Consider the following 27,972-nt stretch of genomic DNA (forward strand, 5'->3'; position numbering starts at 1 on the left):
CACAACCCCCACCAGTTGCCAAGTCTTGCTGTCCCACAACACTCATTTTCCTCAGGAAAAGTCCTGACCATTCATATGACATCTCTTGACTCTCTGAGCTTGGCTTTTATGTGATTGAAGGAAATGGGGGGAGAATTGTGTTTTGCCACAAACTGGTGGGGTCGTAGATTGACACAACCCTCTTTCATGCAACCTTGCGCAAAAAGTGACTTCATTTCTAAGGACCTTGAATTTCCAGAGGGCTAAGTGGTTGCAGATCTCTTCCTTTAATGGGACCCATAGTTATTGCTCAAGCCTTGGTCAAGACACCTAATGATCAGGATACAATCCAGTAATAGCTGAAGAGCCTCAGGTGGTTTGCTCTTAGCGTGATGTCACAATGCCACTATTTTTTAAAAAAGAGTTTTTGTCGTGTTAAGACCATTTCAACCCTTTCAGTATCTTGGACATTAAATTCATCCTCCTGATTTATTTTATTGGGTGTCAAATGGACTTATCAGCTGTGGCAATCAAAGCAATCAACTCTAGTGTTGTAGAATATGTGACTGTGAAGTTGCATCAGCAATGCTGTTTCAACTGGGATGGCACTGGAGCCCCAATGCCTTCATCTGTGCCTTCTGCATGATCGCCAAAAAGTTCTGCAGGGCAAATGGTACTAGCCTCCCCTGCCTTGTGAGGGCTGCCAGTTGCGTAGAGCTTGATGTCAGGCCCAGACCAAGAATGACGAAGAATCAGTCCATTCAAACCAGTTCTTTATTTCCTCACACCGTGTAGACAGAATCTTGCCAGGCTAAAGCTACTCTACCTAACCTAAGGGGAAATAACCTGGGAGGCTGTAGGACGGGGCTATCCTGAACCTCTTCGTTTTCCCACATTCGCTTCCCAGACTGTGCCTCCTCTTATCTCTTCCACCTCCTTGGAATATGCTCCCTCCTTCCTGAGAACCAGCTGCACCGCCAAAATCCACCACATTAGATGACCATGTTCAAGTGAAGACAACTGTTTTTCCATTGCAGACCTTTGGGGCACCCCCAGAGATCTGGTACTCATGCCCAACAGGCTTCATGATTACAGATCTTGAGGACTTGACAAGCATGCCCAGACCTCTGCATGTAAAGCTGTTAATGGGAAAAGAGGAACAGCTACAATGGTTTCTACATACCAAATTCCATTCATCTTTTTAAAAAGAACAATAACAACAGAACACCACATGTTGAGCCTCCAAAAAGGAACGTTCCATGATACTCACAGCCAAGAAGCAGATACTGGTAGCACTGCACAGAATCTGCGGCCAGGAGTAGCGGATGATTCAAGTTAAAGGGCGGCTGCAGTTCATTCCACTGGGGAGCTCTGCGGAAGCGACACAAGAGTATTAATATTTAAGCTGGAAGAGAGAGAGAGAAAAAAATCAGCATCTGTGTCATCACATCCAATTATTTATGCAAGAGAATACAGTGTTTATAATTATTTAAAGTCATTTGCTCCGAGCATGGAATATTTCAAGACAGATGGGAAAGGGGTAGTGGGAGGCCTGATCTCCATAAAATTGTATTTTAAAAAAGGACCTATGCATGCTAATGCACGCAAACTCACAGGGATTCTTCACACTTTCGTTCTTCTGGAAAAGGGATCAACTTAGATGAATACCTCCTTCCCTGTCAGACAAATTGTCCAGCTCAATATTATCTATCCTGCCATTTGATGGCTCCCTTGAGGTGGCTGTTCCCATCATTCGCTTCCTGATCCTTTCCACTGGGGACCCCAGAACTGAACCTAGAACCTTCTGAAGACAAAGCAGGGGCCTGAGCATTGCTATGGTACCTCCTTCCTTCCAGGAAAACACAACCTATTTCACGTGATGCAGACAGTGGTATAAACACCTTTCTCCTATTTCAATCAGGTGCACCATACAGAGTGTGGTGTGATCTGTTTTCCTTGCCGAGAGAAACAATATAGACTTTTTTCACAGCAGGGATGTTACTTCTGAGGTTTGGATTCAGTGCGGTACATTTACTAAAATGGTTTTGGGGCTACATAAAGTGCATTGTAAGTGCAGAGGGTGTTAAAAATGGCTGTCTCTGACCCTCAAACTGTAGCTTGGCACCTCTTTCTCTGCTTCAGTAACTATTATTATAAGCAACATGGCAATGACAACAGCAAACCAGAACTGATACCCAACCCACCCACTGAATTGACTATAGAGCGGCAAGGGAACAAAGAATGCTGACACCACTTCTTGGCTTTCTGATCTCTTGATGCTTCCAGGATTTGAGAAGAATGAAATGCAGGGCCCATGTTGCCTGGATGAAAATCAAGCTAACTAAATTCTCAGACCGAGGCTCACGTATTAGAGGGAATTACATGGGCTTCATCACCCTCTTAGTAACGTGTTGAAAACATGTATTACACAAAATATGTTATTTTTCTTATTCTTTTCCTTTCATTGTCTAATGAGATGATGCCTGGTAAACTGGACTTCAACTTCTGTAATCCCCACCCAGCATGGCCAAATGGTTAGGAAATGGTGATGCTGGATAAGGGTTGTGGGAACAGAAGTGCAACCTATCTGGAAGGTACCTAGAGAGGAGGGATATAATACAATATGTTGAGCTGTTTTCAAGAGCATGTGGCCCACATACTTTTCATAATGTCTAATGTGGAGCTGAAATAACTACTGAAGAGGAAAGCAAGCATCTGAAGACTTCCCAATCTGTGAAAACCAAGTTCTGTAAAGTTACACATTGATCGGGTTAGAATTTGCAATCCCATTACAAGTGACTTGTTTTGACAATAATGGCCCTGAAAGACTGTGGTGTCATTTTAATTAGGGCTGGCCTCTCCGCGGCTCCTTGGTATAGCATGTATTGATTGGCTCAGGGCAGGAATGAGCATTGGAGAAGACTGAAGCTTACCACTCCCTCCCACCCAAAAAAAATCAATTGAAATATTTTAAAATGTTAAAGGTGCTGACAATATTTTCTCAGCAACCCAGCTTTCATTTTATTCTGTAAATCAGGCCTAATTGCTCTAAACAGCTTTCAAAATGGACCAGCTTGGAAAAGGACAACTGGTCTCACTCAGTTGAGTGAAGGCAGTTGAGGACTAAGTTGGCAGCCCCTAGGCTTGATCTGGCTGATGGGACTCTTCTGAGGGGCTCACCAGCCTATGGGACTCTTCTGCTTCCTTCCATCCTCTTTTCCAAGCTATTTTGGAGCAAGGGGGAAAAGAAGGCAAGGCCTGGGTTTTGGGTTGCAAGGAACAGACACTTACCTGGAAGAAAATCACATTCAACTTAATGGGATTCAATTCACCACAAACATCCACTGATTGCACTCTGACCTCTCGTACGAAGTTCAAGTTTCCTTGGCCCAAAGCTGCTTGTTTTAAACACAGTCCAGTCCAGACCCCGGGACAGAGAGACGTGTGTGGAAAAACAATGCAGGAACACCAAAAACACATGTTGTTCTTTGGACATAGGATTTCATGTTTTAGAATAAGAAGTATCAAGCTCCTATTACTTAGGATTTTAAAACTGTATTTGAAACCGTGTGAGCACTGCCTATTGAAATCTTAGAACCAAAGATACTTCTGAATTAGATTAGGGATGGGGATGGTGCCTTAACATGTGAATACAGCAAGAAAAACCATGATAGATATTTAAAATTGCAGGATGCAAAACAAGAGGAATGATGAAAAATGGACAACATGAATAATGTATATGGGTGCAGAACTGAGCACCTCTAGCAGAATTTGTGGTCCGAGACTGGAATTTTCCTTTCCGTAGATTATAGTCCCTCTGCTGTTTGGGCAGCAACATCAACACGTCAGACCCCTGAACCTTGCTCAAAGAGACACCCAGAATAAAATATGAACCTCAGCAGAGAAAGTCGGGCTACCTGACAAGAGTCCAACTAGCTCGTGGGCAGGTCACCATCTCCAGTGGGGTGTCATCGCTGATCTTAGGGGTGGTGCTGAGAGGCCGAGGTTCCAACATGTGCTCGACCAAAGTGCCACAGCAGCTGATGATGTACAGAGACTCAACAGTGAACTGTTTGGATTGATCTGTTGGGAAATGAGAATAATGGATATTTATTTTTATTTTCACCGTTAACAAATTTCACATGAGCTCTCAAAGGGGTTCACACAGCTAGGGGCCTTCCAAACTTCTGTTCCCATTAATCATCTTGATAAATGCCCATCTTGATTCCATTACCTTCTTACTTTCATTGTATTTGTTGTATTTGTAATTCTTTTGGCTTTTAACTCTATTTTATTGTAAACCGCCCAGACTTCCTCCTTGCGAGGGAGATGGGCGGCGGTAAAATTCGATAGATAGATAGATAAATCAATCAATCAATCAACCAGATTACCTATCAGAAAATCCACAAAGAGGACATGAATGTAAATGCATCCTCCTGCTTGTGTTCCCAGCAATAGGCATTGAGAGGAATCCTGGCAGGGATAAATTGCCGTCACGACTAGTAGCCATTGATGACCTTTTGTCCCATCCATGTCAGGGATCACTCCTTTACCTTTGGCTTTAAAAAGTCAGCATTTTAACTCTGCACTATGTGCAAATTGATCCCTTTTTGCCTGCCCAGAATTTCCCATCATTCATTATACAGCGGACGCCTTGCACATCAATGGGGCTACATAAATAAAATCTATGAGTACAACTACTAATACTACCACTGTTCTCAGGAAGGTGAATAGCTGAGAAACTATGAGCTATTTTTGGAATTTCCCAGAAAAAAGCAATCCAAAATACATTAACCTTGGATTCTTTACAACACGCTTCTCTACCCTTGAATTTCTCATGTCTTTGTTCAGCTTGCCTATGGCCAGGCAGTGCTTTGTGTTTCCCCATCACTCAGTTCTTGCTGACATTCAAATTGGAATGAGCCATTCCTCCCATTATAAGAATCATCATTTCTCCCTCTGGGGCCAGAATGACATCAACCTCCAGTGGTATCATTCCAAATCACGGCAAAAGAAGGAGAACCCAAAGGAACCACTCCATGGTGGCATGGCACCTGCAAAATATCTCTGGGCCCGGCGTTTCCAGGCCAGGAGAGAAAGGCTGGAAAGCCACAGCAAAGAAGGGCTAGACAGACAAATGGTCTCATGCAACCTCAGGCAGCTTTATTATGGAATCCATCTGTTCATCAGTTGTTTTGTCTCTGCACAAACCTTTCTCTCTTTTAAGACCAGGATTGCTTGCAAACCAAGACCTTGAGGAGCCAAAGGCAGCAGCAACGCAGAATTCTCCTCCAACAGATTTGCTGGGTGAAATTTGCGGGGCTGGTTTGCTTTTGCTTTGAGAAAGAGAGAGAGAGAGAATGGAAGATCAAAGTCTAATTATTATGAAGTAATCCACCAAATGGAGATTTGCTGGAGGTGCAATATAAGCCAGGGAACTTATTTTCTGAGAACTACTGAGAATCAATAAAGCTTGAAGACAGAACTGTGGCTGCTCAGCATTTCAGAAATGCAAATTCAACATGTCCCTTTCATAAGGCAGAAATAGCTGGGGATGTTAACAAATTACTTGTTCAGCGACTCCAGCCAGGATCGGCAAGAAGGGGCTTCTAATGGCTTCGAGGCTAAGGGTGAGCAGGAGAATCTCTTAGTAGATGTTTCAGTGATTGGCAGCAGATTGCAAAGAACGAAAAGGATTCTTCACCCTGCCTCGAGATTATACCTCTGAAGCCAGTTTGGGGCAGTCAGGAATAAATATATATATATATACAGAAGGATTTTTAGCTCATAACTAAAACAAAGTAGATTCCCCAATATGTCCTATTAAAGTTGATGCCTCTTGCCAATCTGGAGGTGGCCGAAGTACAGGGTAAATTATAACTTTGATAAAGGGTCTTGTTAAGAATTCTCACCTGTCAGAATTAACACCAAGTGTACCAAATTTGGGATGGACATACAGTAGACAAGGGCCAGATGTCAAAGGCTCTTTCTCAAGGCAGACCACACCCTGCATAAGGATTCAACCTATTAGGTTGCTCCTGCGTCGATGGATGCATTTGGGATTCTACAGTAATGCCAATCAAAGGGAACAATGTTTGGATAATATTGAGAGCTCCATATGAACTAAAGTACACATACACATTTTATAACTATTTGAGGTCAGCCTGTAACAAATTCAGAGGAGAAGTTTATTTCCAAGCATTCCATTCCCAAACTTTAATCATATTATTACTTGCAGGCATTTTTCTCACTACTGACATCATTGATTCAAATGCAAATGCAAATTATCAGCTTTTTGGATAGCGGGAGTACAAGCCGAGTTAGACAAACATGCAGAAATGTGTATGGCAAATGGGAAGAGAAAAGCAAGCATGCCTCATAGAATGAAACCTAGATGCATACCTTAATGGAGAGTTGCTATTAAGTACTTGGTGGAGATGATCTACCTACCTACCTACCTACCTACCTTCCTTCCTTCCTATAACTCAGTTCTTTGGGATTATAAAACGTAGGGCGGGGAAAGGTTCCAGAGTAGTTACCCACCAGAAGAGACTGAGCAAGATCTGTAACTTATTATTTTTTTAGATTTTTATCCCACCTTTTTTTTCATATACTGCTCAAGGCAGCAAACATACCAATACTCCTTCCTCCTCCTATTTTCTCCACAACAACAACCCTGTGAGGTGGGTTGGGCTGAGAGAGAGGGACTGGCCCAAGGTCACCTGGCCAGTTTTTCATGCCTAAGGAGGGACTAGAACTCTCATACCACGCCTGATTGGCTCTTGGGCTGAGAGAGACGGACTGGCCCAAGGTCACCCAGCCGGCTTTCATGCCTAAGGCGGGACTAGAACTCTCCTACCACGCCTGATTGGCTCTTGGGCTGAGAGAGAGGGACTGGCCCAAGGTCACCCAGCCGGCTTTCATGCCTAAGGCGGGACTGGAACTCTCCTACCATGCCTGATTGGCTCTTGGGCTGAGAGAGAGGGACTGGCCCAAGGTCACCTGGCCAGTTTTTCATGCCTAAGGAGGGACTAGAACTCTCATACCACGCCTGATTGGCTCTTGGGCTGAGAGAGAGGGACTGGCTCAAGGTCTCCCAGCTGGCTTTCATGCCTAAGGCGGGACTAGAACTCTCCTACCACGCCTGATTGGCTCTTGGGCTGAGAGAGATGGACTGGCCCAAGGTCACCCAGCCGGCTTTCATGCCTAAGGCGGGACTGGAACTCTCCTACCACGCCTGATTGGCTCTTGGGCTGAGAGAGACGGACTGGCCCAAGGTCACCCAGCCGGTTTTCATGCCTAAGGCGGGACTGGAACTCTCCTACCATGCCTGATTGGCTCTTGGGCTGAGAGAGGGGGACTGGCCCAAGGTCACCTGGCCAGTTTTTCATGCCTAAGGAGGGACTAGAACTCACAGCCTCCTGGTTTCTAGGCCAACCACTACACCAAACTGGCTCCCAGTCTGAACTGAAATGGGCTCCTTTTTCATCTGAAGAGAAAGGACCCACAGCTCAAAGGTAGCACATATGCATCACCTAAAAGTCCCTCCCACCTTCATCCACCAGCATCTTCAGTCCAAAGATTCTCATGGTAAGTAAAGACCTTTCCGTGAAAATCTAATGCTGCTGCATTGTGGCACCATGACCATAGCCACAGAATGCAACAGGGGCCGCCCACAGTCAAGCCACTATGGTTATGTTTCTGTGTTAAGTTGCCCGGATTAATATTTTCCCAAAGTGCATGAGGCTGGCCCAGAAGATATCCACAGACGTAGATGTCTAGCCACTCAATTTTAATTTGCTAGGACCCCTGACTGGATAGTTTTAACCTCTACAAAAAGCCCCAAATCATGCTGAGCTAGATGTGCAGACTCCACTTTCAACACTGGAGACATCTGAAGCTATGGTTATTTGAACTAAAAAGAAATAAGAACAAACAAGAAAAGGGAGGTTGTGCAGTGCTACCAAGGCGAAAAAGTGCTTAGGACAGTGTAGGGGTGCACCTGTCTACAACTCTTTCAGCCCGATTCATTTGCGTTTGAGCCCGTCTTCGGCAACTAGTCTCACTGGCCATAGTCAGAGGCAGACCGTTTCTGAACATCATATATTGAAGACAAAACAATGACAGTATTGGCTTTTATAAGAAATGGGACGCTGGCCTAGAAGCCTTAAGCAATATTCTAGACTGATCCAGCAGGGTTCTTCTTGTGATGCTTATCTCCCAAAGACTGTGACATGTAAATGATATTTGCTTTCCTAATTAACATCGCGGAACCGGAGAAGGGCAGAACTCTGTGAAGTCTTCGCAAGAGGTTTGGGAGAAAATATTATAAACTAAAGCAGCAAAGGTTAAGTGGTTTACTCTCTGAATGGAATATGCAGAAATCTTCATTAATGGACTGAAAATAATACACAGGTAGAAACCGAGTCGTTCTATGACATGACAGTCTCATCTTTACTAGCAAATCTGAAATAGTTTCCATATGTTCTTTAAAAAAATAATACTGGGAGTTTTGGGGGGATTGCAGTTGGGGTACCATGAGTATAGGTTTGGGGAGTGAGTTTTTTTTTTTAAAGCAAAGTAGGAGTATTAAGTCTCCCCCAGTCTCGTAATATCTTACTTTTTATTATTATTATTCACATTTTGTTACCGCCCATCTCCCCCAAAAGAGGGACTCTGGGCGGTTACTTTTACAAAACTTTGCAAAAACCATGCGCAGCCCGAAAGAGGTCACCAGCAGCCAAATTTTGATGGTTCAGTGTTGAAGGATGCTGGGGGGTTGCAAAACAGAGCTGAGATGTTATGTGTCACCCACACAAACAATTCTAGGCAAATGCTATCCTAAGGTCTCTAAAAATCAGATATGAGTGAACGGATGAAAAGAGAGGGAGGGATCTTAAGGCAGTTTTGTGAAAATAGTATAGGAAAAGAGATTCAGATCCCTTTTTGCTCCTCCTCTTAATTCAAGCCCTGGGATCCACTTGGCCACCTTTAATAGAAACTTAATAGTTCTTCCCAGTCCTACCTTGTGTGAGAAGATTTGGGATGCGGACAAATTTACTTATATAATTCTTTACATAAACCAATCTAATTTGCACTTTTTCCCAAATACCTGCAGATTGGAATTCAACTATTTTGGGGGGGGTACATGTCTCAAAATTGTATTATGCAATTCTGACTCAAAAACAGCATAGAAAAATGCATGCAGCAAGACCGTACTGTGTAAAATAGAGAGGTTAGGGAAATACAGAGATATTAATTCAACTTTTCATTGTTTTTTCCATTCTCAGATTGACAGAAGAATTGGATGGGGAACATTTATGACTGAATACACCTGACAGGGAATGAGCCGGAGGTAGACTGTATAAGAGGATTTCTGGAAATCTAGGATGCACGCTACTTTCATCTCGGCAGGATGAAAGAGAGTCCCCGCCCGCTTTGGGGGGAGATGGGCGGCCGCAAAATTTGATAAACAAATTAAATAAATAAATGACAGTGAGGAAGAATGATTGTTTACTCTTCCCCCGCACCAAGATTTGTGTGAGCAGGACAAAAGTCAAAAGTCAGAGATGGAAAGTCGCCCTAACCCCAAGCAACGTAGAGACTGTGCATGGACTTCCGGTGGGAGAGGGCAGTGAAATTCTTGGTATCTGCTGCTGTTCCCTGGGAGCCAACAATAATCTGCAAGGTCACTTCTCCCAGCTCTCTTCCCAAGCCCTGCATGCCCCAAAGAGCTACGATTTTTCACAAAGCAAGTATAAACAGTTTTAAAGGAAATGGAATAAAGTATGTTCTATTTACACCGTGTCTTTAAAATAAACGTCTTCTCCAGCTCACACTGAAGCTCCAGCTTCCAGTGCCAAAACATTTTCAGTTTAAGAATGATGTTTTGTAGACAGAAGAAAGGCAGTCTTGTAAAACATGATTACTCTTGTGGTTAAAGTTAAGTCAGGAGGAGGAAAAAGGAGATACAGGGTATGTTATCTTAGCTTTAAACACTGATGGATAGGGGAGGAGGAACACTTCCTGAACTTACATTATCAAATACATATTGGAAAGTTCATCAGGTCAGGATCTTTAATATTAATGCCCACGGGCTTGTTTGCCACCATCTCCTGCTTCTCAAGCTGAATGTTATCTTGGGGTATTCTTCAACACATTTCAACTCAAACTATCCCTCTCCTATTTACATTAAAAGCCTAATTTTTCAAAGGGGTGGACCAGCAGCCAGAGGTAGTGTGCCATTGCAGAAGAAATATTTCCATATTTCCATTGACCATGTCGAGAGCTCTGCAGCATCTGGATCCTAGGAGATACCCAGTGGGGATACCTTTTCCTTTCCCATGCAAGGCACAGTGAAGAAGGGGTGATTTTTGCAGACCATGGGAGGCAGCAAATCTTTTCTCCCTCATAGTATAAAAATGCGGTTTATTTCTCTACTTCCAGCCCACTGCAGCTGCAATTTATCTTACAACAAATTGCTTATTATCTGCTAACGGTTTTATCTGGACTCAGAAGCTAAGGAAGGCTGGACCTGGAATTGGAGAGCGTCAATTTCGCTGTGGCCCAGACTGGGAGGTCGAAAAATATCTTTTAAAATGGCAGTGGTGAACCACTTCCATAACATTGCCAACCTGCCTTCCCTGGGCCTGGGGCCTTAGGTGGCACAGGAGTTCATGGCCACCATGGCAGTCATGGACCTGATCCAACTTACTCACAGCCCGACTCACATGGGGGATCACAAACTGGAGTTGGTGTTTGCCTCGGGGCAGTGGTGTTGTGATCTGGACTTGGGGGACACTAACTTCAGTCCTTTGCCATGGACAGATCACTCCCTTTTGACCCTCTTCTCCTCTGCAGCCACCCCTCTCTGCAGGGAAGCAGGGCCTATTAGATCGGCCCGCCCCAGGTGCCTGATGGACCCAGTGTGGTTTAAGCGGGAGCTTGGGGCCTGCACACAGTTCAGTGGAGGCCCTTGTCACAACTTGGAATGAGCCAGTGACAGGGGCAGTGGACCAAATTACACCTGTGTGGACCTCTCTCTTACACAGACCTCATGCATGAAGGGAGCACCATGGTTTACTGAGCAGCTCCGACAGATGAAGCAACACAGAGACACCTAGACCACCGCTGGAGGAAGACAAAGAGTGAAGTCGACCAAGCACAGATACGAGCCTTCATTAGGACTTATCATGTAGCCATAAGGGCAGTGAAGCACTTACTTTTCCGACCTTATTGCGTCTGCAGATATCCACCTAGTGGCCCTGTTTTGGGTGACCAGATCCCTCCTGGGTAAGGAAGGAGTCGGGGGAGCCTTGCAAGGCCACTGTGAGGAATGTTCTTGGCATCTGTCAGACAAAGTTGCTCGGCTTCACTCTGAGCTGGACTCCAGCTGAGCAGATCCTTTGGAAGTGATCAAGACATGTCTGACATGTTATCTGGGAGGAGTTTGAGTTGTTTGATCCTGAGGAAGTGGACATGGGCCTCATGGCTGTGAGCTCAGCCTCCTGAGTCCTGGATCCATATCGCTCCTGGTTAAGGCCTCCTGGGACGTGGCATGTGGTTGGGTCCAAGCGGTGGTTAATGCCTCTGCAGGAGGGGGAGGTATCACCTGCCTTGAAGGAGGTGGTGGTGTGCCCCTTCTCAAGAGACCATCCTTGGACCAACAGTGCTAGACAGCGTTCATCCAGTCTCCAACCTTCCCCTTTTGAGAAAGTTGGTGAAAGGGTAGTTGGCACTCGGCTTCAGAGGACCCTGGATTGAGCGAAGTATCTGGAACCTTTTCAGTCTGGATTCAGGCTAGGATACAGCACCAAGATGGCATTGGTCACACTTGTGGATGACCTGTAGAGTATTCAGGATGGGGGTGGTGCAACCATCTTGGCCCTCCTGGATCTCTCCTGGCTTTCGATACTATTGACCATGGTATCCTTCTGAGCCACCTCTGAGGATTAGGAGTGGGAGGCATCATTCCGCAGTGATTCTCCTCCTTTCCCTGTGGCTGGTTTCAGTTGGTGGGGGAGGTTGAACCCTAGGCCCCTGCAATGCAGGGTTCCTCAGTGCTTGGTTCTCCCTCCTCTCCTTTTTAACATTTACAGTACATGAAACCACTGGGTGAGGTTATTCACTGGCATGGGGTGTGGTGTCATCAGTATGTTGAAAATGCCCAATTATACATCTCTACTTCTGGCTGGACAGGGCATGCTGTTGTAATGCTGACCAAGTGCCCAGAAGCCGTGAGGGTCTGGATGGGGAGGAACCGACTTCGACCCAACCCTGGCAAGACAGGAGTGGCTTTGGGATTTTGGCCACCCAGGGTCTAGTGATAAGTCAACTTTGACTCTGAACTGGGCTGCACTTCCCCAGATTGAGCTGGTGTGCAATTTGGGGGTCCTCCTGGATTTATGGCTCCTGCTCAAAGAGCAGGTGGCCGTGTAGCAAGGGGAGCCCTTGCACAGATTCGTCTTGTGCGCCAACTGCACCCTTTCCTGGACCGGGAGGCCTTGCTCACAGGCATTCATGCCTTGGTTACTTCCTGTTTGGATTACTGCAATGTGCTCTACATGGGGCTTCCCTTGAAGACCACCTGGAAGTTACAGCTGGCCCAGAATGCAGCAGCCCATGCAGTGTTGGGCGCCCCTAGGTTCGCCCATATTACACCCATGTTGTGTGAGCTGCACTGGCTTCCAGTTTCCTTCCGGGTGCAATTCAAGGTGCTGGTTATCAGCTCTAAAGCCATACATGGCACAGGACTAGGCACAGGACGGCCTCCCCCTAAGGGTATCTGCCTGTCCCATTAGATCGGGTAAGGTGGCACGCTCCAGGTCCCTTCCCTGAAATATTGCTGTCTAGGAAGCGTGCTTTTTCCGTGACTGCCCCTACCTTGTGGAACACCCTCCCCCTGGTAATCCAGCAGGCCCCCATCCTCTTAGCCATTAAAACCTGGCTCTTTACCCAGGCACTGAGGTAGAGTGGTAGAGAAATTGTTTTTTGATTGGTAATAGTAATACATTTTTAAGAACAGCCATTGTGATTATCAAAATCAGTGGGTTTTTTTCTTTCTTGCATGGTTAATTATTCTCAAGTGAGGGTAGAAGGAGGGATAGCGCTAAGTTAATAAGTTTGCTTACTATAACTAAAGATTCAAGCTATTTCACGGGAGGGGGGCCGAAAGAAAGGTGAGTTCTCCATACACTACTGCAGTGTTCCCTAACCTTTCCCAGAATTCCCCAACCAGCATGGTCATTGCTGAGAATTCTGGGAGTTGAAGTCCATGAAGTCCTCTAGTATCTGAAGACTCCAAATTCACAAACCAAAATGCAATTAATTTCCTTTAAAATGTCGGTTCGAAAACACATACATCTTGCCAAGGCTTGTCACTTTCACTACAGGACACTGTGTTTTAGTCTCTTCATTTCTGTCCCGCTCAAAATATGAAAAACTGGAGTTATCCAATGAAGCTGGAGATTCAAGAAGGATAACAAAATCAAAATGAAACAGAAGAAATCCACTGATAATTCACCAAGCTAAAAGCAGTGATCATAAATTTCATCAAAAACCTTCTGGTAGGCTTAACGTATTTATGAAACCCTTTTCTTTTCTTTTACAAAAAAAAAATCAAAGAGAGAATGGAAAACTGTTTTACCTCAGTAGCTCTGGAATTAGCGATATTAATCTGTAATGGCAATGATAATCAGTAATAATAATCAATACATGTTTGGTTGGAGTGAATGGTCTCTTCACACACATCACATTGCAGATGTCATTAACACTTGGACAGAAGCTTATGCGGACAGACAGTCTTTAAGAGGCCTAGATCCTGTGTATGGCTCTAAGGGATACCTTGCACGTTGCAAGCCACAAACTTGGTCTTATTTCCAAATGTACAGCCAGTATATTAAGTGGCACTTGCAATTTCTAATTTATTTATTTATTTGTTTTTTAATTAAATTTGTATGCTGCCTGACTCCCAACAACTATGGAAACACTTTACAACCATAGCGTTTTAAATGGATATTTTTGGGGTAAACATGTGAAATGAAAAAAAGTACATCTCAGAACAGAGTGGCCTTGTTTGTATAATACGCTTAAATGAGTTAACGGAGGGGTCCACCTCTTGTGTGAATGTCACTATCCAGTCAGTACTGGTGCAGGAGAGGACTTGCTTGAGGCCCAAGCAACCCAATGTTTCTTTCAATTTCTTTTCAACTAAATTACAGTTCTTGCCTGGTCAGCCATGTTGAGTGAATTCTAACATCCTGCCTGGCCAGTCCTCCAAGACAAAAAGTTGTAGATTGAGAAAAACAAAGCTCTACCTCACAGAACTCACTGGCCGATGCTGGCAGCCACAGAATGTGCACCAACTGGCTGCAGGGCCCGAGCAACATCCATATTTTAATTTTATTTATTTATACTTCAAACATAGCTACCGCCCATCTCACTCAGAGAGCGACTCTGGGTGGTTATATGCTGCTTGCCTGATCTGTGGGGAAGGGGCAAGTGATGCAATGTGACTGTGTGCTGCAAGAACCACAGGTGACTAACTGGGTTTAAGTGCATTGTGTAAACAAGGCCAATCTGGAGATTCAGTTGACATGTTTGTAGTGGCACCACAAGTGAGTACTGTCAGCCTCAAGGATAGCTGAAGGCTTATCCTACAAAGGGCCACTGAACCATGGGAAGATTAATCAGAGATCACAGCCAACTTCAGAGAGAACGAAAGCCAAAAGCAGATGTAGGCTGTAACACTATATGTTACAAATAGCTTATGCTTTTTCTGTGCCAGTCCATCTGTTCTCCACCATTCTCATTGGTATGTTCATATGCAGATACCCACATAGCGGAAGAAACAATTATCACAGGGATGGGCCCAGAGAGCAAAAGTACAGCCATATTATATGGGGACACAAGGACATGAAGGGTCTGGAGCAGGGTTTCTCAACCAGGGTTCCATGGCACCCTGGGGTTCCATGAGGGATCACTAGGGGTTCCCTGGGAGATCATGATTTATTTAAAAAATTATTTAAACTTCAGGCAACTTCACCTTAAAGAGGTACATTTCATTCCTTATTTTTATTTAAGAACAATGTTCATGCATCTATACAGGCCTACCCATGAAACGAATATAATAATTTTGTAACTTCTGGCCTATATTTGAGCCTGAATGTACAGGGGGTCCCCGAGGCCTGAAAAATATTTCAAGGGTTCCTCCAGGGTCAAAAAGTTGAAAAAGGCTGGTCTAGAGAAACTAGGTTGAAGGCCTCCCATTTTCCCCATTCCAAGTCAGATCCATAGTGAATTCAGAGATTGAATTTAGGATCTTCAGCAAGCAAAGTAGAGAGTTTGTTACTTATTATAGCTCACTGTAGGAAGAAACCAGTGTTCTTCAAAAGGTCTGCTACACAACTCCCTCTCCATTTCAACAGAAACTAAACAAGAGAACATCCCAGTGGGTGGGGCACTTATTTTTTTTAATCAGAACACACATGGCCACTCACAAGTGTGCATTTGGCAAATCATTAATTAGCTTTGCCCAAAGTACAGCACATTCCAAATTCTTCCTTATGAAGGGTTGTGTGTGAGATAGTTAAAATAAATGACTCAAAATCATTACAGGATTTTTTTTTTTTTTTTGGCTTTACTCAACACAAGCAGAGTTGACAAATCTATGCCCAATTTTGCTGACATTAGTTTAGGTCTCATTAAGACTTTAATGAAAACAGCATGCAGACTCGACTTTAAAAGAAAAATAGTTTTTTTTTCAAAAAAAAAAAATAGAGAAGAAAGAAAATCCAATTGCTGTATAAGCAAACAGCGGTTCATTTTCTCAAGCGCGCTATAACCACGGCTTCAAACGGACCACAAGAGACTCTTACAAGTGCATATACAAGGATTTAAAGTCTATTACATTCCATATATTCTTCACTTTAATCTAGAGCTTTTAATCTTGGCTCAAGCCAACGTCATCTCTATTTGTCAGGAGGCTGTGATTACTCTGATGGGCGCAAGGAGAATCCTCTCTGCTCATTTCCCCCAGACTCTGGTGCATATTTGACAGGCAGCCCACATCCAATCTTTTTTTCCTTTCCTTTTTGCTTAATTAAATGAGAAAAGGGCCCGCTGAAGAAAGTGGGGAAGGAGGCTGCCTACCAAGAAGCTGCTACTAAAAATATTGATATTTTTATATGACCAGCTGAAGGTTTACAAGCCTATGAGTATTCAGGAACGTCATGAAGTCTTTCTGGTGTACTCAAAAGATGCAGACTGTTGGGTATATCTTCACTGGCCTAATAAAGTATCACCTCAACATGGGTTGTTCAGAAGGTCTGCTATGCAACTCCCTCTCCATTCCAATAAAAACTGAACAAGAGAACATCCCAGTGGGTGGGGCACTTTTTCTTCATAATGTGATTGTTTATGCTTTTAATAAAAACCGTGAACTGGACCTGTCATGAATGCCAAAATACGGGATTGCTGGATTCTTAGAACCTAACATACCTGAAAACCACCAGACTGGAAAGCCTGCTTTAGCCTGTTACGTACTTTTCACATCCATTACGTCAACAGTCCTCACAACAGTTGCAGAGAATATTAACCAAGAGCTGAAGCTGTCTCATTCAAACACTGTCCCACCCCTTCTCCTTTACCTTGGAATGGCCTATTTTTTTTAATGAAATTTTTCACAAACCCGCAACCTGACATCTTCTGTCATGGGAGATACTGTCTTAAGGGAATGTTCTAGTTTCAACTCCGCTTCTCTACCCAAGGAAGATTCAACCGTGAGGCAGATGGGTTGTGCTACCTTGTCACTGCCAGAGGAAGACTGAAGATCAGCTTGGAAGTGACGATTTCTGCACTAGTTCTTGGAAGCTGTAGCCTCATTAAAAGTACCACTTCTCAATGCCACCCAGGGTCTTTCTACCCTGTTTTCTTGCTATGCTAGCAGAGGGAAAGGGAGGTGTCATCACAGTTAGAGCTTCATTGTCACTGCTTCTGCATGCATTTTGTTACCTAATAAGCATGATTTAAAGGGGAGGAGGAGGCAGATGTGGGAATGAGGATATCCAGCAAGAAGATTAGAGACACCAGATTGGAGAGATGGAGTGGGAACCTTCTAAAGAAGAATGATTTGGAAAAGAACATGAACCATATCTGACTCAGAGTGAAGTAGCTGGAAGTATTTTGGAGCCAATCTGATTCCTCTTTGGGGAAGCTCATCCACCTCTTTTTTTAGGGAAGACATTTGGCTGAATATACCCGATGGATTGTTCCAGGACTTCATACTTCCATTTTTGATGTTCTTCTTTTCTCAAGGATGCCTCCTAAGATATTGTAATGGAATGTGAGAATGACCTTGGACGATGGGGGAAAGAGACGCTGCCTAGGGGACGATCAGATAAAAGGGGAAGGAGCCCACAACTGACTAACGGACAGAGAAAAAAACTTAGAAAGGATCCGCCCTAACTGATCAGGCAGTAAAAAGGGATGGTGGAAAATTTGTACTTTCAGATTTGCAAGGTTTGGTTAATGTAGCCTGACAATTAAGTAGAAGTAACTCATCTGGTTTACCTGGGAGGGCTGACAGATATTCTTTCTATATGCTCACCCACAACATTAAAAATGGCTTTCATTCTTTATCCTGCACCTTCCCCACCTGCATGACAAGTCCCTCAAATGCATAAGTAGCAGGCTAGCCAATAGGCTGTGGGTGGGTAACAGCTTTTCAGAGATTTCTGAAAACCCTGCAAAAACTTATCTGAATCAGAGGTCAAAGTAACAGGCAGCATATGTTAATGTAAACTGGCAAAAATATACAAAAAGCTGATTAAATGACATTAGTAACGTAACATTAAAGTCAACACAATTGTTTGTCAATTGTTCCAATGCCCTTGCATTTATTACTCAAAGTGATGGAAGGCAGGATCAGCCTGGCATCTTCCTGAACAACCAGACAGACTACTGTTTTTTCTTTTCGCCTTTCATTTGCTCAAGTAAAAGGACTGGATATCAACTTTTCTTATGTAGGTAACTGGAAAAGGCCTTTTGTACTGCAGATGAAACCCCACCAGAATTTACACTGGCAGAGAGAAAACATAGCCAGTGAAGGTGCTATGCTCTCATGCCATCTCAAAGGGTCAGAAGAAACATCTATGCACAGCCTTAGGCCAGCCGTGAATGCAAACAAGGAAGCCATAGAAGAGGGCAGAAGCCCCTGATCTGACAGTGACAAAATGGTGCTAAATACGAGGTACTGGAAGCAGCAACTTCCTACCCTTTCCCCTGGAAAATGTAGTTTCAGAAACATACAGCGTGATACTATTATGCATCCCGCCCCCAGCCCAACTATGTTGGCTGCTTTGGAGGTAAAAAGCCAGAGTGGCTGAACACCTGAGTCAGCCCAATTGTAGGCAGGGGTGTTCAGAGGACATTGCCCAAAACAACAAGATGGCAGCTATGACAGTGCACATGAAGCTCCACCCATTTTTTATATGGGTTGCCCCGGTTGTCAGTGCCAGGGCTTTGTACCAGGAACCATACAAAGCGGTTCTGCATCTAGCAAGAGAGAGGAAACCATGTATGCATGTACGTGACTTGTCACGGCTAAATAGTCCACACTTCTGGCTGCTGGACCTCACAAGGATTTCCCAGCAAGAAAAAAAAAAGCAGCAGGAACACCCAACTGCTATGCCTTACGATTAAAAAAAAAAAATCCCCAAAGTCCAAATCCAGGGTCTTCTCCTCCCACCATTACAAAGCCAGTGGGCTTTGAGTTGCTCTTTCTCTGCCTTCAAGCTCTCAGCCCCCTCCCCAGTATTTTACAATAGTTTTCTCTGCAGGAGAATCAGGGGCTCTTGCTTCTCCAGCTTCAGTCTATCGCGAGACGTGCCTACCTTGGACCACCACCCTTCATTCCCTCCTCCCCCAAATATAGAGTTGTGGTCAACTGCCATTTTAATTTCCACAACACCCCCAGTGTAGCTTTGCACTGGAGCACAGATGAAAATTAAAATGGTGGCTGCCTCCCATCAAACAGAGACATTTTGAGAGGGAAGATGGTAGATAGCACCTCAGAGGGGACTACTCCAGGATCTCCTCAAAGCCTGGAGATGACACCGGGAAGAGCTTTGGGAAAAACACACCCAATGCATTGAATCTGGCATTACTAAGAAAGCCATGGAAAACTCTTGATAGAGTCGAGCAACCTGCCTTGGTTAACATTCTTAATTCTGCCCATATACTCAAGTATTGTATCTATGTGGTGAGTGATCAGCTTAAGAGAACGAGAAAAAGAGACAGAAATGGAGGCAAATGGAGGAAGCAGAGGCAGCAATGGATGATCATCTCCAGTGAGTACCGCAAATTAACAAGTAGGCATGCTGGGATTGAACTGAACTCACCATGGAGCTTTTATGGAAAAACACCCTGCTCCAAACAGGTAAGGTCTTCGTGGAAAGGGGGGAAAATGCACAGAAATTAGATGGAAGAGGTCATTATCAACAAGCAACAGCATCAACTCATGCCATTAAAATATACTGCCTTTAATGTCATTGGTTTCCTCAACAAAAAAAATGTAACCCCCCACCCAAAAAAACAGAAACTAGGGAAAAAAAATCACAAGAAACACAGAGGTGCTAATGGAAATAACTGTTCTTCCAATCCAAAAAGCATAGAACAACTTCCGCCCCTCATCTTCTGACATTACTCACAGTACTTTAAAAGGTAACAGCCCAATGTCTGAACTGGACTTCCCCAAAATGCCATTGAAATCACATGTCACTGGAAAAACCTTCAAATGTAAGAGTCACTTGCTGCAGAAATGGCTAATGTTAAATCCTTCTCATCCGACAGTCATTTTGTGCTGTTTTATCTGTGGATTTATTTACTTATTGGTAGACATATTAACCTCCCACCTAGAGTCTACATGGAGGGGCTAATATATTTATTTATTCCCTGTATGAGAACCTGAGATGTGATGCATTCTCACCAACACTGGAGAACGTCTCACCCAGCAAGGCAGCCCTGATGCTGATTTTGAGAGCCAGACTCGTGGCTTCCCTTCTCCTTCTTTGGGAAGGCAAAGCTTTGCGGTCCATCAACTCACAATCCAAAGCATGCCTTAACCAGTGACTTTCCCCTGAATTATCTGTAGAGACTACAACAATGAGCATGGCACATGAGCATGGCACACGTACTACAGGTGAACCTACAGGATATGCCTACAGCAGTTCCCTTGGCAAAGCAGACTCACTGACCACCACCCCTCCCCAGCAGGCTGGAAAACCCCTCTCCCCAAAAGCGGGTCTGGCTAGACGCTGATCATCCCCCACTCCCCCAGTGTGCAGAGACACAGACACAAACCCCGTCAATGGTTAGGAATGTGGCTAAAGATCAAAGGCAAGTTTCCACAAGTTTAGGAAAATAAAATAAAAGTAAATATGACAAGTTCAAAAGACCAATGAAACCCCAAGTCTTAAAAATAAAATGAAAAACAATATAATAAAACAGAGAAATGAGAGACAGAGTGGCATCATGAGGTAAACAACTGAATTAAAAAGAGAGGGCCGGGTTCAGGTCTTTCACTGGCCGTGAGTGGCCACCTAACTTGCTGCATGGGGTAACAATGAGTAACTTCACACCTGGCCACACTCCTGAGATTTCTGAGTGAGATCACTGTTCCAGTCAGTTCTATACGCTATGAGTTGTGCAGTATCATCCGTCGCTTGTATAGCCTTGGGACGTGCCATTATCTCTCCCACGGCTTTTCCACTCCCGTATGAACCACTGGTGTGCAAGGCACCGTTCCCATGCCTCATCTTGCGGCATTAAAACTCAAGGCTGGGACTCAAGGCGGATCTTGCCATTCTAGGCAATGGCCACACTCTACCTACCCCACTGGGCTTCTGCTCCTTTTCCACTCGACGTGGGAGACAAGCTCCCGGGATCAAGAGGTGTGACCTGGTGCCACTGAAGAAGCAGGGGAAAAACAACCCTGCTGCCACTTTCAGCGTGGACACTGGGAGTGTGGAAAGATGTGAGGGATGTATTTGTTTAACGTACTTATATACCGCAACACTCCTAACAAAGCCAGTCCAGGGCACTGGACTGAGGATTGAATCCCCCAAGTCCCCTTTGGCTAATAGAAAAACTCTGCTGATGTTGGAGTCTGTTTTCACGAAGCTTGAGAAGGTAAGGTGAGAACATCACAGCAGAAAAATCTACTTCTGCTGCTCTTTCCAATCACCTGGTCTCTGGTCCTTTTTCCCCCCCAAAAAGGCTAAGAATTTAACAGGGGACTTTCTGCAGGAGAAGGCTCTATTCTGCCCCTAGGTGACGGTGCTTCCTTAATAGGGTACATGGGAAACTGCCTCACACTAAGCCCATCTAACTTCTTCATAACCTTCTCTAGCCGGCAGTGGTTCTCTGGGACTTCATGCTGTGAATTGTCTGTTCCCATTACCACTACCTGCCGCTTTTAACTGAAGATAAAAGGGGCTGAACCGAGGACCTCTTGCGTCCATAGAACTACTCAAACCCTGAATTATGCCCTTCCTTCCAGATCACGTGGCCACCTCATCTAAATTGCTCTCCTCTACAGTGTCTTGGCAATCTTTCCTCCCCTTGTTATTTGATTTTCTTAATTGGAGATGGCAGGGATTGAACATGTGACCCTCTGCAAGCAAAGCAGCTGCTCAGCCACTGACCTACAATATCTTCAGATCTGGCAAAGGGTTTGTACAGAAAAGAAAAAAAGATCCCAAGCTTAAATAAGGTATCATGGGAATACAGGGAACATGAAAATCTTGGTGTTCTGAGGATTCAAAACCAAAACTTTGGGTTTCACATCTGCATAAGTATGGGAACGAAGAAGGGTGAATTATGTCTCCCCTCCCTGCCTAAGTTTTAGAGGCAGAAAAGGAGGAGGCAAAATCATGCTTCAGGAGTCACCTCTCTGCTCACCTCTCTGATAAGGTACTTTACACATTTTTTTCTGAGCTTCTTCCCATATAATATACCTCTGTCTGCTATATTATAATTTTAAAAGGACAATATCCTAAAAGGACAAGAGACCATCCATAACACAACACTGTCAAGCCAGAGCAACTATCCAGGTTGTCCAAAAGCCACTGAAGGCAAATACAGATTATATTTCTATTTTCCCCTCATTAAAAAAAAAACACAAATATATTCAGAGATTTTAAAATTCTGTTGATCAGAATAAAATGGGATGGGACTGAATAAATACTGACATGATTACTGCAACAACAAATTTAGCCAATCAATTAATTAAATGACTATATGACCTTAGGTGTTTTTTCCAGCAAGATTGGGAGGTGAACATTTGGACTGTGGCTCTTTCTGGACAGGATTTTAAAATCTCTCTAATCAGGGGACAGTTTTCTGCTTGCTGTTTAACTGTAAGGGTTGTCTTGAAACTCTACATTTTTGTTTTATACATGTGATTTTTCTTGGCATCCTGAATGGAAGGTCTTGGGTTGCAAACGACATTATGTTGGACTGCAAGGTTGTTTCTTGATTGGAGACTTTAGCTTACTTAGAACAGCATGCAGATGCTTGGAGTCAAGCTGGGGTTTAGCTATACATTTCTGGCATTCTGACCAGAATGCGCCCAAACTGTCTGGCTTTCTTTCATGTATGCTCAGGAGGGAGCATAGAATATAAACACTTTAGTACATACATACTATACATACATACCTACCATCATGCTATTTCCTTTCAGAGTAATCATTTATTCAAGGCACGAGATAAGAAAAAGAAACATCGATAAAACTAATTTGCACCAACATCACTGACTATAATCCTCCATGCTCTTTTATCTGTGCAAATAATCATAGCTTCAATCACATTTATGTACTCCTTTATACATTGTTTTTTGTTCTTTAACCTTCTTGCCACTTTCTTTTTCAGGAGATAATAGATTCCTTCCAACCTTTCCTCTCAATTCATTCACCCTTCCTTTATATGTTTGCTTTGCAACTGGATCCTCATCCCCTCTCTCTGTATGATCACACAACCGCAACAGATTTATTTTGCAGTAGTCACTCCACATTCATATTTGACCCCATCTCTTCTTGTTTTATCACATATACTTTTTCACACTTCATTCATCATGCTTTTGGGTTTCTCCTGATACACCCAACTGCCATGTCCACATAACAAAGTGTGCAGAAGCACACTCCTGTACACAGCCATTCCTGCTTCTTTTGGCAAACATTCATTCTTCCAAGCAGATTCTGTTCTGTACTGTGTATTACCTTTTTACCAGCATTTGTACATCTTAAAATTTCTGCATTCTTTTCCCCGTGTTAGTAAACATTCTTTCAAAGCACACAAATTCATCTATTTATTGTAGTTTGTCTCCAGGTAGGTACAACTTGGAATTGCTCACTCCATCAATTTTCAGACACATGTTCCATGTTCCATCATACAATTTACCTACTACTTAAGTCAGATCATTCAGGTCCTTAGCCAACATAGCACCATCTGCATACCAAAGTACATGCACATTCACATCCTCAACCAACACACTTCTAACATCACCACCAATTCTCCTTATACATTTGTCTATGAGTACATTAAATAGCAAAGGGGACGTCACATATCCTTGGCTTATTCTCTGCTCAATGTCGAACCATTACTAAGCATGCAATGTGTTCACGTGCATTCATTACGTCCATCATATATCGCTCTTATCATATTCCATAACAGACCTTCAGCTCATATTCACTCAAAACGTTCCATAATTCTAACTTACTTACTTGATCACACACTTTCTGTAATTCAGCAAATACATTCTCAACTTTCTCAACTTCATACATGTTTTTCATGTTCTACTGAAGTGGTCTGCACATCCCCTGCAATATAGCATAAAGTTGCACTGCACGCAACAAGTTTTGCTCCCTGTCACTTCTTACATCATTTCCATCAGAATTCTGCCAAAGATCATCAGAAACACTTAACCAATTAATCCCCTCTTCATTTTTGCAGTCACTGTTGGTAACTTTCCCATTGTGCAATAGAACAATAACAGCATTTTTCCAAGCATTAGGCAGAGAAGCAGTCTCCAAAAACACAAATGCACATATACACACACATTAAACAAGTCATACTACTACGCCATGAGCAAGCCACATCACTATTTTAACCATTTCTTCAGTTATACCATCTATGTCTGCAGCTTTACCATTTTTCAGCATTCTCACACCATATTTGACTTCACTTTCATCATTTTTTCTTGGATCCTAACCTTGACATCATTCGTTTCAATTCCACTCCTCGACATATCATCCTCATTCCCATGTCACTGTTGTCATACAAATCTCTACAATATTCCTTCAGTCTTACTGGATAAATGTCATCCCAAATAAAATTCCATACACTCTGACTGGGCCACCCTAGTTAGTTCACATGGGAAGTTTTGTGCCAGGAGAAGAAGCAAAACACCACCTCCAGATTGGAATAATTAAAGACAACTCTAGGATGCCTCAGCAGCAGACAGGGATGAGATGAAGACAACATCATAGGAACATGTCCCTCAAAAGTCACTTGCTGAGATGGGCGGCTATAGAAATCAATCAATCAATCAATCAATCAAATAAATAAATACAGCATCTTTGTGCCACAGGAAGCAAAACGATGAGTCCTAAGTTACCAGCCTTAATTGTACCCAGGCCACATACATAATTCTCTGCTAATGTTAAGGACAGTCAATTCTGGCAATTTTGGGCACAACTGCAATCAAACACCAGCTTTACTCCAAACATGATCATACTATTCTGTGCAAGCAAGGAACTCTGCTCCAAAGTTTACCTTGCCACATCTCTCCATCCAATTTGAAGGCCTGAGCAGTATACTGACACACTATCGAGTTGTTTTAACTAAGTAAATAAAATTAGAATGTACATAAATGTGCACCTTAAGTAAGTAAATTACAGTTGGATTTAAAAAAGACATTTTGTCTCAACAAAAGAACAGTGCTCCTCCTTTAGCCACAATCCTGTCAACTTATGCTGTTTATACGGTGGCTATGCTGTTGTTAATACTCAACAAATATTTAATCAACTGGCAACATATTCTTTAAGCTATTTATAAATCGCTTCTTAGGATCATGTCCTCTCAGACAAAGATAACAGTGTGTAGGCAACGTCAGAGGAGGAGAGCTGTCATAACGGTACATTAGCACATGAGTGGTTTTGAAGTTAATCAAAGGCAACTTTGAAAAAGCCCGTAGAAAATGTTTGGCTGGAGCAGAGATCCGGCACCAGGCGAGGGGATTCCCATTAGGAAGGGATTCCAGACAGAGCCATCCCAGAGAAGGTCTCTTCACCTAACTGATCTTACAGAACCACCAAAGCCTCCTCTAAGTGCCAGGGCCAGAGGAAGCCGCTATGCTCGTCAAGGTTTATTTATTTATTTATCATATTTTTATGGCTGCCCCTCTCCCCCGCATGGGGGACCCTGGGCGGTTCACAATAAAAACAATTTAAAATTCAATAAAATCATACATAATACGTAATCAATAAATATATAAAATACAGTCAAATCCAAGTAGCGGCAGATCTAATTCCACCCATAAGGGGGTAAGACCGGTCCCAGGAGGACTAGGGAGCCAACCAGCCCCAAGAATGGCTCTTCCTCACCCCACTCCAAGCCTGGTAGCAGAACCAGGTCTTCAGCTGTTTTCTGAAGTCCAGGGGAGAGGGGGCTAACCTCACTTCCGGGGGAAGGGTGTTCCAAAGGGCGGAAGCCGCTGCAGAGAAGTCCCGCCTCCTGGGCCCCGCCAGACGGAATTCTCTTACAGACGGGGTCCGAAGCATGCCCTCTCTGCATGACCGGGTGGGACAGGTTGATATAAAGGGGATGAGACAGCTATTGTTTTATTTATATTATATTATATTATATTATATTATATTATATTATATTATATTATATTATATTATATTATTTATTGCATTGCATTGCATTGCATTGCATTGCATTGCATTGCATTGCATTGCATTGTATATTATTGTGAACCGCCCAGAGTCCCCCTTTTGGGGGAGATGGGCGGCAATATAAATTTGAATAATAAATAAATAAAAATATTGTTTTATAAATATATAAAAGAGGTGACGTCTCCTTCCACCCCCCTCTAACTTCTGGCAACTGCTTGGAGTTTCCTTTGCTAATTGTTTGGAAGTGGCTTGCTCCTGCCTTTTCCCAGGGCAATGGAGGTCTGAAGGCCTCCTATCCAAGCATTGATCAGGCCTAATCCTGTTTAGCGTCCAGGCTCAGGCGAGGTCAGCCAAGTACTGCCATCTGTTGAGACCAATATAGACATTGGCTGATTTAATGAATACAATAAACTGACTACTATCCCTTTAATTAGACAACAAGCCTAATTTCTAATATTTCTTAAACTTTGCAAAGGAATTTAGAGATGAACTTAGAATGGAGGATTTCTCAACAGAGGTGGAATAGCAGCTGAGTCCTTGGAAAGTAAGAAGTCTAAGGAGGAAACTCAAGAGAACCCCTTCTTGATTCTGCTTGGTATCCTAGAAAAACTCTGGCAGGCTTTGAATATTCTCTTTCTACAATCTAGAATTTCGGTAATCCTTGTGGTGTCTGTTTCCTGACCTCGGCTACCTCGAAGTGCTGACAAAAAACATAAGAAGATCTAACAATACCAGTTGGTGGGTAACTTGCAAGCAGGACAGGAGCCCAAATATATCCCTCTACGCATAAAGTCATCAATAATCTATAAACTGCTATTGAGAGACGTCTTGCTTTTCACCAAGGAAGATAAAATACAGCCCCCAGACTTGCAACATGGAGAATGTTGTTTTCCATGAATATGTTATGCCTTTTAAGCCATCCATGTTGGCAGAATTGCTGGATTTCCTCTGCCCCCCCCCCCCAAAAAGCACATAGCGACTCTGTAATGAACTGTAGTTCTCATTTTCTGTAGCATAAGGATCACTTATGGAAACAACTATATTTTGGAATCCCATAAAACGTATTCCTGACCCCATCCAGGACTTGTGAAATATTCTGAAGAAGGGGTATACAACAGCACGGACCAGGAGACCAGCACCATTCCTGGTCCCAGGAACTAGAACATAGAAAATTGCCTTCAGAAGCAATCAAGTCAGACTTTTGGATCTCAGCTTAGTAATGTCTTTATTAGTAGGCAGCTGTTCTAGCAAAGCCTGAACAAGAATCCTTCCAATTCAAGCTGCAGCAGGTGTGCACAAGGCCACCAAATGATGGCCCTTCCTCCGGTACGGATGTCCCACTCAGTTTTACGTCTGAGAATCTGGGAGAGTCTTCACGTGTGTCTATGCTTCTGGCCTTCCTTGGAGGCCCAATGTGAGGAAAGTGAACCACGTTTTTCTACAGTGATTTTACACCATTATCCTTCTGGATCCCTGGGATAAAACACACTACAAATTTGAATTCCCTGATCTAGTGCATTCTTCCAAAGCATTACCATTTGTGAAAATAATTTCCATAGGGGTGTCACCTCTGGTTTATTTGGAGTGTTTTGAAAAGCAGATTTAATTCAGATTTTTGTTTTCCTTCTCAGAGTTTGGCTTCAGTCTTCCTTTGTTATTTCCTATTCATCTGGTGCTGCTCCTCCTCCTCCTCCCCCACCCCTCTTTTGTCTGCCCTACCAATAGGTCCTGGAAAGGATTAAAGCCTCCAGAGTTCAAAAGAGATCAAACGGATATCAGCGATTTTATGAACAAATCGTACATGGGACGATAACATCTTGGCCAGATCCCACATCAAAAACAGCGTTATCTGCATTCCTCTTTCCATACTGCAAAAACAAACACACGGAGAGCTCAGCTGTGCCGGTGGAGCTTCTCACTAGCTGAAGTTTTGCAGGACTGGGCAAAGGTTAGACCTGGAAGCTGGGCAATCCTTCATTTCCCAGGGCTGGGATCCAAACTCCATGTGCTCAGTAGTGGGTTTGGCATTGTGTCTCTGGAT

At 43.5% G+C, this 27,972-nt stretch overlaps 1 protein-coding gene across 4 annotated transcripts in view; it reads right to left on the bottom strand.

The window, feature by feature from the left end:
- The window catches only part of BCAS3 (BCAS3 microtubule associated cell migration factor), a 530,779-nt gene that overhangs the window by 282,814 nt on the left and 219,993 nt on the right, over positions 1-27,972 (bottom strand). For all 4 annotated transcript variants that reach the window (XM_063296564.1, XM_063296551.1, XM_063296543.1 and 1 more), the window contains 4 exons: positions 19,377-19,421; positions 5,191-5,315; positions 3,897-4,062; positions 1,250-1,350 (listed from right to left, as the gene is read on the bottom strand). In XM_063296564.1, coding sequence (XP_063152634.1) covers positions 1,250-1,350; positions 3,897-4,062; positions 5,191-5,315; positions 19,377-19,421 — 437 coding nt within the window. The remainder of the gene's footprint in view (positions 1-1,249; positions 1,351-3,896; positions 4,063-5,190; positions 5,316-19,376; positions 19,422-27,972) is intronic.

The sequence above is a fragment of the Candoia aspera genome, chromosome 1 (genome assembly GCF_035149785.1).
Source record: "Candoia aspera isolate rCanAsp1 chromosome 1, rCanAsp1.hap2, whole genome shotgun sequence".
Classification (NCBI taxonomy): Eukaryota; Metazoa; Chordata; class Lepidosauria; order Squamata; family Boidae; genus Candoia; species Candoia aspera.